Source organism: Podarcis erhardii, assembly GCF_964252035.2.
Source record: "Podarcis erhardii genome assembly, chromosome: 2".
NCBI classification, from domain to species: domain Eukaryota; kingdom Metazoa; phylum Chordata; class Lepidosauria; order Squamata; family Lacertidae; genus Podarcis; species Podarcis erhardii.
Window position 1 is genome coordinate 13,608,249 of NC_138498.1, and position 12,156 is coordinate 13,620,404.

A 12,156-nucleotide genomic window follows, 5' to 3' on the forward strand; every position below is an offset into this window, starting at 1 on the left:
TGCGAAAGTCAGAATGGGGGAATACACTTGGGGGTTACGCGGAGCAGGGAACCTGCCCTCACCCCAAATGCAACCAGGAGCTCATTGCTATGGCCCGAGCCCCCTTGACAGAGTGGACAAGCAATAGTTAGCTCCCAATTCCTTTAACGGAATCCCTTGCAGCAGCAGCATTAGAGGGGCAGGCACAGCCAATCCATGCCCCTCAACCAACCAAACCTTAAACCAATGCCTAACCGCGAACCTTACAAGTTGTGACGATTTGCTACGCAGTAGGCAAAAACCAAATGGCCCCAGCCAATCAGCCAGATGGACAAAATTCCTACCAGGCCCCCGCTCCAAAGCAGACGACCCCATGACAGGCATAGCAAGGTCAAAGCAAACAACCCTATTCTAGGGAGGGGGGGACGGGCAATCCAATGCACGGGCGAAAAGAGGAAGCCCTAGCCTCGTGCAAGGAGTTTTACTATTTCTGGCTGTCAATCAATAAATGGCAACATTAACTTCTTCCCAACAACAAGGGAAGCCCCAATTGCATCAGTGGCCAACGATCAATTAGCCCGCCCCCCAACTTTGGAGTGTCCTGGCGGCCCCCACCGCAACACATGCTCTCCATGAAGGAGAACACGCTTTGTCTCCTGCTAAATTAAAATCAGAGGAAACTCATTGAAATTAATAGGCCTAAATTAGTCATGTTAATTAATTCCAGCGGATCTATTCTGAGCATAACAAACATTGAATACAATACAGAATACAAATCAAATCAAGGATATTGCCAGTTCTAAGCCCAGCAAGCACAAGAAGGACCAAGAATACTCCATCAGGAGTAGCCAACATGATGTTATAGACTACAACTATGAATGTTTTTGACAACCGAATCCCAGCTATGTCCAGGAAATTCCAGATGTATGGCAACCCTACTACAACTCAAACCACTCTCAAAGAGTGGTAGTCAAAAACTTGTATAGCAATACTACATTGCCTACCCCTGATCTACATAGTAGAGCTGATGTAGGGAGCCTTTGGCTCTCCAAATGTTGCTGAGCTACAACTCCCATCAATCCCGGCAAGCATGGCCAATGGCCAGCGATGATATGAATTATAGCCCAGCAACATCTGAAGCATCCAAGGTTCCCCATTGTTATATTAGACACTGATAATTTCTTGCCAGTTTCTTTAACACAGTAATGCCATCTGCCAGGAACCTAGCCCACACCAGGATGTCAGACAATGGATTTTAAGACTATGCACCACCACTGAAGATTAGGCTGCAGGAAGGACCTAGAAAAAGACTAGATGGGAATTATGCTAGAGTTCTTAATGTGATACTCCCCAATCCCTATAAAAGTTTCCAGGTGAGTGAACAAGTTTGGTTACAGCAGCACAGAGACTCTGTTGATCTATACCCAGTGGTAGACCTGCCACCAATTACTTTGTCCCCACCTCTCCCTGCCCCAGACTTAATGGGAACTCATAGAAGTATAGGCAATAAATGTTTTCTTGTTTCAAGTTTTGCTAGTTTGCTAGCAAATGGCCTAAAACAATTCTAAATTCTAAACAGCCTATCAATGATTTACTACACTTCCATCTTGACAAGACTGCTGATCCTCTCTCTTACCCTCTTGCCTAATAATCTTCTTAGCCAGACACTGAAAAGGTGAAGGGACACAAATACCTTTCAGGTTAGATCTACTACAAACACACACACCTCTTTCGCCTAGGTAGACACATGCTTTAACTTTTGTATTAAGAAGAGTTTAGGTATCTAAATTATTATTTTTAAGGCAGGGGAACACCCACATATTGACAAAATACAACTATTGGGAAAATCTAGGTAAAGGAACCAACTTTCGCCTCCTCCTTTAAAAAAGTGAATCAAACACAGAGGATGGAATTTTCAAAATGTATTTAAGTGAATCAAAGTGACTTGAGGAAGTGATCTGGATTTTCACACTCTTGGATTATTGCAATGTTTCTATTGTGCTACATGTTTACTCACATTCTTTCATCATGCCTATGTCAACACAGCGCTTCAGCCGGCAGGCTTGACAGTGTCGCCGGTTATCTTTGGTGATTTTACAATCGCCATTGAAAGGACATGTGAACATTGCTTTCCTTTTCATGCTCCTCCTGTGGGGGAAAAAAGCCACACAAAATATATAATCTTTGCTTGCTTGCTTTTAGGAAAATACATCAGTTTTGCATGGTTACCATTCAGAAAACAAACAGTGTGGCAGACCTGCATACAAAACGAGCTAAATGGGCAATGTAAAAGTATTTACCAGGCATGGAATAAACATCCCCTACTGTTCTGTTTCTAAGAAATCTGGTTATTTTATTTAAAAATCTGCCCTTGAAAACAGTAACCATCTGCACGTCTTCATGGTTTTCTTTCTAAAAAGAACTTAATATTTTAAGGAACACAAACAGAAAAACACAGTTTCTTGTCCAACGGATGCAACTTGTACCATAAACAGGAAAACATTAACCACAGTCTGAATGGCTCAAATAGAGCCATCTAAAGTTGGAGAACTATTTAGGAACTGAATAGAAGAAACAAACAAACAAACAAACAAACAAACAAACCCAGAATTCAACTCAAAAACAAAGATGTAGCATTTGACAATTTTCAAGCATTTCTGATTACTTTATAAATCTGAGGGAAAATAGCCCAAAGCAGCAAAATGAAAGAATTTCCAGAAAAGACTAACTGGTTTGCTCCATGAGTTTCCATTGGCAATAACTGTCAACAGATACATGAAGTTGACAAAGAATGTGGTAGGAGCATAGATACACAACAGTCTGCAAAGGTGACACATATAGACTCAGAAGTGAAGCAAGAACTGCCTAGTGTTTTTCTTTACTTAAAAGACTCGTGAGACCCTGATAAAGCAAACAGCTTGGATATTATCTCAATGGTCTACTGGACAAAGAAATTCAGAGAATCACAAGAGGCAGTATCACTGGAGCAGGAATCAGGAGCGTTCCCATACTGGTGTAGCCCAAATACGTTAGCTCCTGGATTGTAGCTTCTTTGTTACCTCCTCCCTGAGTGTTTTGTTGCTGCGCTGTCCTGAGCTAAGTTATAGTTTGGCTTACTGTGTTATCTGAATCTGGCTCGTGGTTTCCCTCTCTCCAGACTAATCCTGAACTATAACCAAGGTTTGCCATTTGGTTTATGGCTCGTGGTTTTTCTGGGGAAGCTAAACCACGAGGAAAGGCTCAAATGACACATGAAGGCAAACTATGTCTCAGCTTGACACAGCAACAAGATGACCAGGGACGAGCAAAACGGCCATAATCTCCTCTCTATGTGTTCAGACAAAACCATAGTTTAGTGTGCCTATGTGTTCAGACAAAACCATAGTTTAGTGTGACGTACAAACAAGGCCACCTTGTATCCTTGGAAGTATGGCAATCTCCTTTTCTTCACTGTTTTATGAAGTCTTGGAGAAAAGTAAGTCTCTCTCCTTATACAAGGCAATTGAAAGCAAATGTCCTTCACTGCTGTTGCTACTGTTGCTGTCGTTAGGAAGCATTTGACATCTCTACCTTTCCCCTAGTTGCACATTTCTGTTTATGTAAATAAATGTAATTGGGTATAACATTTAAAAAGGCTGACCAGACTGGGTGGACTGGTTTAAAAACTAGCTAGGTGTTAAATGCATTTTGCCTTTGCAGATTTTTCTTGGTCTGTCTTTTAAGGAGTGGGGGAAGAATCTTTGAAGGGACTCCTCTGCCTTCCATAGAATGTACTCTTCATGCAGTTACGTAAGAAAATGATGAAATACTGTACTTACAAGAGTGAGCTTGGTATGCTTAACATGGCATAAGCCAGTAGGCAGATGCAGGACATAAACTGCCCATCTCACTGATCCAGTGTTACAAGATCGGTAGTGAGATATTCCATCACAAGATATTTTGGTAAAGTGAACAGTATACTAGCTTTTGAGCGACACATGAGTTACTAATGAGGAAAATGAGAAGCAGCTTGCTATACTTCCAAGGGATTGCTGAAAAAGATCAATACCCTAAGACGTTCCACTCATCATTGCTCCAATATCCCACAAGTGTGACAAGTCAGACTGCAAATTCAGGGCCAGTTCACACTTTACAAGAGAGATGAGTCTTATTGTTTGTTTACTGTATCTCCTTGTGTGAAAACAGTGAAAGGTCAAAGGCAGGTGTTATGTCAAGCACAAGGTGCTTATGCTGGAGACCCACCACTGGCCATGATTCCCTGGCTCATACTCAAGCACTTTTTTGCAGATAAAGGTAAAGGTACCCCTGCCCGTACGGGCCAGTCGTGTCCGACTCTAGGGTTGTGCGCCCATCTCACTTAAGAGGCCGGAGGCCAGCGCTGTCCGGAGACACTTCCGGGTCACATGGCCAGTGTGACGAAGCTGCTCTGATGAGCCAGCACCAGCGCAGCACATGGAAACGCCGTTTACCTTCCCGCTATAAAGCGGTACCTATTTATCTACTTGCACTTAGGAGTGCTTTCGAACTGCTAGGTGGGCAGGAGCTGGGACCGAAAGACGGGAGCTCACCCCGCTGCGGGGATTCGAACCGCCGACCATGCGATCAGCAAGCCCTAGGCGCTGAGGTTTTACCCACAGCGCCACCCGCGTCCCTTTTTGCAGACAGGCATCTCCAAACACACTTTTCAGAGCTCACTGTAGCAGCACTAGTGTACATGTAGCAACCCCTATGTAAACACAACTGACAATCACCAAAGGGCTTCTACTACTCACCCTTATAAGTGGAATGCCCTGTGACTTCATGTATGCCAACCTCTTCTAGCTCTGTACTAGACTGGTAACCATTCAGCAATTAGAACATGATGCATGTGGACATGCAAGCGCAGATTAACTCAGTCTCCTCTAAATGGGCCACTAATTAATTTTAGTCACCACCATCTGTTAACGGGGAAACATAATGTAGCCCATGACACAGTTTAGGATGGTGGGGAGGATGGGAACATCTGTGAATAATTCAGTGATTTATCCTTAATAAAAGACTTGTGAATTAGCTCAGTTAAGCTATAGCTGCAGTAAAGGAATGCTGCCTGTCTCCAATACTAACAGCAGGAGCAAGGGCAATTGAATGTGGAAGTTCCTTATTTTAATCTTGACCTGTTAAGAGCTGAATCACACTTTACATTGCGGGGGTGCTACACACAAGCCCAGGGTTTGGAGCAGCATACGTTGTAAAGTATAAAGCAGAAATGCATGTTTGTAGTAATACAGTAGCCATGCACCAGGGAGATGAAAGTGGCCACAACTGTCTAGCTTATGTTCACTGCATATTTAGAAACATGCATTTTTGCTCCATGTTTTGCTGTTCTACTTATTGTTAGCATACTTTTCATATTGTATAAATGTGAATCAGCTCATAATAGCTAATAGCCCTGGTAGTTACAATAATCACTGCCCAAAAGCAAAACAACAACAACCCCAAACCCCAACTAAACCTAAACCAAAACAGAATATGTCAAAACTAATGAAATCTAAATAAATAAAAAATTACTTTGAGATTTAAGATTGTCTTGAAAATCTGCCCTAAAGGACTGGGAATACAAAAACAAATCTCTGCCACCAAGAGGGCAAGTTTTTCTTATGAAGTAAAACTGTTTCCTAAAACATACAACTATCTAGTGCAGCATGTCTCAGAACAGGTCCCCATGCTTCTCATTAGAATAACCCATAAACAGAAGTGTCTCTGCTGCAGATCTACTGGTCCTGTCTTTGGCCAGAAGTTACCTTATTTTCCAGGAATCTGTGTTGCCTTATTTTCCAGGAATCGGAGTCCTCTCCAATCAACCATTTGGTTGCACCTGTTCCTAACTTGAGAGGTCTTACTTAAAGTCACACCCTCTTCTCCCCACCCACCAGATAGACCTTAAACACTCTCTACTTTGCCAATCAGGAAGTTCATTAAAGTTGCTCAACGGTCAACTATATTTTGCTTGAATCTCTCATGCACTAAGCAAGATATCTGGCATCTTCCCACTGCCAAATTGGAAGAGAACCCACACCTGCTTAGAAAGAGGACTCTGAACCTTGGGGAAGGGAAGGATAAATCAAAGACAGAATAACAAACTCTAATGATGCAAGAAAGGGCCAAAATTATAGCTCCAGGGCAGAAGAAGGTGGAGGGAGTCCTTCTTCAATGCACACTGTCATGGAGGTGGCAGTTGCGAGGAGGACAACAGCAATGACACTGGTGGGGTGGTGACTGGGGCCACTGGGCAGGGGCAATGTGCCCGCCCCAGGCTTGGAGGAGTGTTGGCACTGGGGAGCTGGTGCTACTGTTGCCTTTCAGGGGTCTGGTGCTGCAGGACATGTGCCTGGGCAATGAGTGCCAGCTGAAGCAATGCCTGGCTGAGGCTGCCCATTGCACCCTGTTGGTGTGCCAAGCCGGCTTGGGAAGAGACCCTTACCAGGCAGAGGACGACAGCTCACAGCGCTTCATGCCACATCTGAACTTCTTGGAAGCCGACTTGCTGCGCCATGTGAACTTCCACATCACTGCCAACAAGCCGATTGTCTTCTTGCACACCCAGAAGACAGGCAGCACCACCTTCAGGTGCCACTTGTTGTGCAACATTCAGCTGGAGCAGCCCTGCAAGTGCAAGGCTGGGCAGAAGAGGTGCGCCTGCTTCCGTCCAGGCAAGCAAGAGACCTGACTCTTCTGCTTCTCCACTGCCAGGAGCTGCAGGCTTGCTGACTGCACCAAGACACCAACTGCACATGTCTTGAGAGTTAGCACAGTGTGAAGGAAAGTCCTCACTCTTATTTAGGTTCAGGAGAAAAAGAGAAACTCCCCCCAATGCTACACCTCTCTCATTACATTTTTACCAAGCAACCTTACATCAAGAACTCCTGAGAAAATTAAATTGAGTAAGGGAGCTTCCAGACTGGCTTACCGAGCACTCATAGCAGCATTGCTATATGTTAGCAGGGTGGCTATATGACATTGTCAGCATTTGGTTGTTATCCTGCATGAGATAATCACACCACATAGTGCAGGACAACCATAAATTTTTCTGTGGACCAACAGCCCATCTGGAAATGTCCCAGGACCCCGTAAAGAAACACCCCCCCCCCGATCAATATGAATAGACAAATCAGCAATGCTATTGTCAGAGCTGCCCGAGGTCCCAGCTCACAAAGGACCAACGCCAGTTCTTGTTATATACAAAAGTCTTTATCGAAGTTCAGTTTTGATTTCAAAGCCGCGGCGCACAGCTCTACGTCTCAAACTCTAGACCGCTGAAGCTCCGTCTGAATCTCCTCCCCCCAGACACCAGTTTAAGACTCTAGCCTTGCTCCACCTCTTCCTTTGCTCTTTCCTCCTCTGGGTCCGCCTGTCCACTGGGGTCTTGCCCTTTCTAGACTCTTCTGACGCTGAATCCCCTGAGTCTTCCCCCTGCCTCCAGCGGGCTTTAGGACCTGGTTCCCAATCCGGGTTTTCTGCCGTCGCGCGCGCCCAGCCGGCAACCTTTCTCCTGACCGTTACACTGCTCCTGTCACTGCTTCCCTCTTCGGGGGGGGGGGGCTAGCTGGACCTGACTTCCCCTCCGTTCTCTCACTCTCTGATAGAGGCGTGGTCAGCCCTGACTCATCTTCTCTCCCTACTGGAGGAGACGCTGGCCCTGACACATGGGACTCTTCCCCCCCACTACGCTCTGGTGGGGGAACTGGTCCTGATCTTCCGCTGCTGCTTTGGGAGTCCCCGCTGGCCCCTTGCTTCTGGTGCGTCCCCCCTGGGACCCCCCTTGCCCTGGCCATCAGCGCCCCCCTCTGGGAATCTTCTGAATCGCTGGAGAAACTCATGGAATCTCTCGGGCCACTGTCATACTCCCCTACGCTGCCCTCAGATTCTTCCCCTTCGCTCTCCGTTTCCTCTCTCCCCTGTGCCTCTGCTCCTGAGCCCCTGACAGCTATATATAGAATTAAGAAAAGACACCCAGTATTTCATATTCAGTACATTGCAAAGGTATTAATTATCTAGTCTAGTTTCTACAATTCTTATCAGTATTTAAAATTTCATCATAGATATCAGACCCATAACAAACAATCCAATATGAACAAACTTCAAGAGGTGTCACAGAGGACACTGGGAAGGCAATGCACTCTAAAGTGTTGAAGACTATATTTCCCAATAGAAGAGAAACCACTGAAAGGCCAATACCAAATGGCTTCCCCAAATTTAGTTTTGCAAAACATCTCGAGGGATTTGCCATGAAGGACCAAGTGGACTATATTCTATTTTGATCAGTCAGTGTTTGTGAAGCAGTTGAGAACTTTGTTGTTTCAGGTTTAAAATGCAGTTACTCAGTGTTCCCTAACAAGACACGCACTTTTAACATTTATTTATGAAGGCCTTCACAGAAAGGGTGAAAGGCAAGGTGTTCGGCAAACTCTTTGAATCATGGTCAGGAGAGGAAAATGTCCAGAGGGGGAAGTAGTTATGCGACAGACATCTCATTTCTAACATCCTGGTTTGGTCTCAAGATGTCATTATCGTTGCTTTGAAACAAAATAGCCTAGTGCAAGTTTCCCCTATGTGACCTTTTCCATCCACCTCCAAGGTCAGATAATGCTGCAGGGATTTTCAGGCTTAACCCCGTGCATCATTCATGCCATTGGCGTCCCTGCAGCCACCACTATGTCAACCAGCGCAACTGGCATTTGCCTTCAGCACATTTTCAGAAAAAGATCAAGCGCTGCTGGTCTGAAGTCATGGAAACTCCAGCTTCCTTGGCAACTTACCTCAACTATTGTGCCACATTTAATGGGCCAGAACTAGATGTTCCAAGAGATACAGAGCAGCAGCTGCTCCATGTCTCTTTCTCTTCTCTTCCTCGTAACATCGAGCATAACACAATGCATGGCGTGACATCATTGTGCTGTGAATTTCCCACCCTAGCTCCTTCTAATCAGCCTCCTCCGAAGGCAGATCATTCTCCTGCTTGACTGCTTTGGTAGAGAATGAATTGTCCAGTTGCACTCAATGAAAAATGGCCTGCCATCAGAGGAAAACTTCCACTGTATCTCTTTCAGAGTCTTTGCTCCGTGTCTGCCTTCTTCCAACCTTTTGGGGTTTAAGAGAGGGAGGGGTGCCTCAAATTTTAATCCATAAAAGGCATCCCTTAGATATCAGAAATTTGGAAAGTATTGTCCTATAAACCTGGTTTCCATGAAAGGAGAAGATCCTCCTTGGCCAGATATCTGAGCATGAGATTTTCTGACAAATTCTGAAAATGATTCAGATTTTCTTAACATTTCACTGGGAGTGTAGTACATGGCTCACCAGGCCTCACTCATTACCTTCTAAGGTTTCTTAACAGTGATCCTTGGAATAGATGTTCCATGCATGTGTCCTTCAAAGTTGACAAATGGCATGCACTGACGTTTATCTTGTCCAGGGCACACAGCGCATGACTGATTAGCTGAAGGCACTAACCTTGTATGTGGAAATATACCTGTGAAAGATGAGCTGCTCATTTAAGCAACAGTAATTGAAGAAAATCTTGTTGTTCTAGTTAGCCAGGGTGCACTTTAGCCCAACTGGAAAACTGGCTGCAAGGCGGATGGTATGCAAAACATCCCGTCTCCAACAATCTAGCAAGAGTGGATGTGTCTAGTGTACTATAGAGATGCTGAAATAAGGGAGTTATTTTGGGAAGATATGGTCCTTGTGGACCTGAAGTTTACCTTATGTCCACACAAATCCTATACCTGCGTTACTGTCCCACTATAGCATTTAGTACACGAGAGTTTTCCTCTAATTAGTCACATAGTAGCTGTTAATTACTTCTGTTATTAGTCATCTGCTTTTAACCAAGAGTTCCCAGGAAAACGTCCTACGTCACTACAGTAATTTGCTTTATGAAAGATGGAGACTTCATCTGTGAGATATGCTAAACTGCTGATAGTTCTTGGAACTGTTTGGGCTACTGCAGATGGAATACTGGCTCCTTCTTAATGTAGTTTAAGAGGAAAGTGGGAGTGGGAGACAGCTGCCCTCCAGCTTCCTCTATGCCAGTATTGTGCTCAGTATTCAAAAACACCCTGCTTGTACATATAGCAGGGGTAGCGAAACTCAGATGGTGCATGGGTAGGCGCAGTCCCATGAACCAGAAGAACAGCAAATTTCTGTACGCCCTAAGCAAGAGCTGATAATCGGAATCCAAACTGCTGCTTAAGTAAGGGATGATCAAAGTTCTTATCCTGGGTTTGAAAAAGGAGCCATTCTCAAGTAGCAGGGGAATTCCCACACAGTGAAATTCCAAAATGTTTTAAAGTAAAATTATAATAAGATAAACTCTCATTTAAATATAATAAACACCATGTCATTTCTCCAAAGTCAAGTTATTAATTACATCTAAAGTTTGTATAGACAGAGACAGTGGTTTAGAGCAGGGGTTGGGAAATCTTTGCAGCAAGAGGGCCCCACTTCCTCCTGAGCAACCTCCCAAGGGCATGTCAGTGGTGGGTGGAGTTAGAGGGTTCTGAAATGTTCGACAACCAAGGCGTGGCTTCCAATTGGTTGCAGGAGCTTCCAGCACTCAAGCGGAAGCTGTGTCAGACATTTGGCTTCCGAAAAACTTTCGAAAACTGGAGCATTTACTTCTGGGTTTTCAGCATTCGGGATCTGAGGTTTGACTGTAGAGGAAACCTCTTTTGCTGATCTGCTTTTGTGCTCAAAGTAAACTGCTGGCCCAAGTAAAGCTGGGTTTTCTTGAGGGCAGAGGTCAAAATTTCTTATGAATACTTTGCGTCAAATGCCAGGAGTCACATACCTAAAAAATCCTTTGCAGCCTTCGCAGGTCATAGCATTAAAATGAAAGCCAGTAGCTTTGTCTCCACAAACACCACAGATACGTGGAATGTTCCTGTCAAAGTCACTGGCTGGATCCGGAAATGCTGAGCAAGGTGCCATGGTCTCCATTTCTGTGACAGAGAAAAGTGCATTGTTTATAAACCTCAATACAACAGTCTTTTCAATTATAATCTACGTGGTAATCATAATCTATGTAGCAAAGACTCTGCAGAAGCTAGTAAGAATCCCCACTCCATTTTCTGATCTGCTTACGAATACTCAATTCAAATATAGCAAAATCCTTAATTCATGATATACATGTCATTGATAAACATCCCCTCCAGAACAATCAACAGCTAAGATGGTTTCATTTTCTCATCTTCACATAGACCACTGTGTTACAGATAATACAGGTTGCAGCGAAATCCAGGATTATTATTTTTTTTTGGGGGGGGGGTTTGAACATCAAAGTAAAACATGCTTGGGTGGAAGGCTCACATCACACCTTGTTTTAGCTGTGATGAGTTAGGCTGCAAAAGAAGACTGCAAAATAAGGGTGCTGTTTTGCCAACCATCCTGCACTCAGCATGGTATGCATTCAGCAAAATGATAATCCCGACACTTATCAGATGACAGCAAAGAGAGGAGAGCTGGTGTCTAAAAAATCATCGACTTTAGGAGCAGAGATGATGACGTCTGAGGAAGACAGCTTCCATCAACCCCAGTAGTTTGTCCCTGGTGGAGCTGATGGACTGGTGTGACAGGGTAGATGAACCTCCTTTGACATGTAAACTTACTACAGTAGAAGTAAAGAAGTTCATTGACGAGACTATGCAAGTTCCACAGTGACCCTGCCATGCTCAGACTTTAGAGATCATAGAATCATAGAATCATAGAGTTGGAAGAGACCACAAGGGCCATCGAGTCCAACCCCCTGCCAAGCAGGAAACACCATCAGAGCACTCCTGACATATGGTTGTCAAGCCTCTGCTTAAAGACCTCCAAAGAAGGAGACTCCACCACACACCTTGGCAGCAAATTCCACTGTCGAACAGCTCTTACTGTCAGGAAGTTCTTCCTAATGTTAATGTATGTAAAACAAGTCACAGAGGCAGCAGGCAGGGTGTATACATATGAGAAATGTGAGGGCTACATCAGAGGTCAAGCAGCAAGTTGGCAGCTGATGTCTAAGCATGAATCAGGACTTGATGAAACTTGTAATTTAAATTTCCTATTTACTTTCTAATGTTGTTTTAGGTTTACAAGGTAATGTTGTATGCTTAGTCAGATATGTTTTATGCAGAGAAACTAATTTTTATAGCATTATCT

The 12,156-nt window shown here is 44.2% G+C and overlaps 1 protein-coding gene across 2 annotated transcripts in view; it reads right to left on the bottom strand.

The window, feature by feature from the left end:
* VDR (vitamin D receptor) overlaps positions 1-12,156 on the bottom strand; it is an 85,992-nt gene that overhangs the window by 30,861 nt on the left and 42,975 nt on the right. For both annotated transcript variants that reach the window (XM_081848992.1, XM_081848991.1), the window contains 2 exons: positions 10,808-10,958; positions 1,997-2,127 (listed from right to left, as the gene is read on the bottom strand). In XM_081848992.1, coding sequence (XP_081705118.1) covers positions 1,997-2,127; positions 10,808-10,958 — 282 coding nt within the window. The remainder of the gene's footprint in view (positions 1-1,996; positions 2,128-10,807; positions 10,959-12,156) is intronic.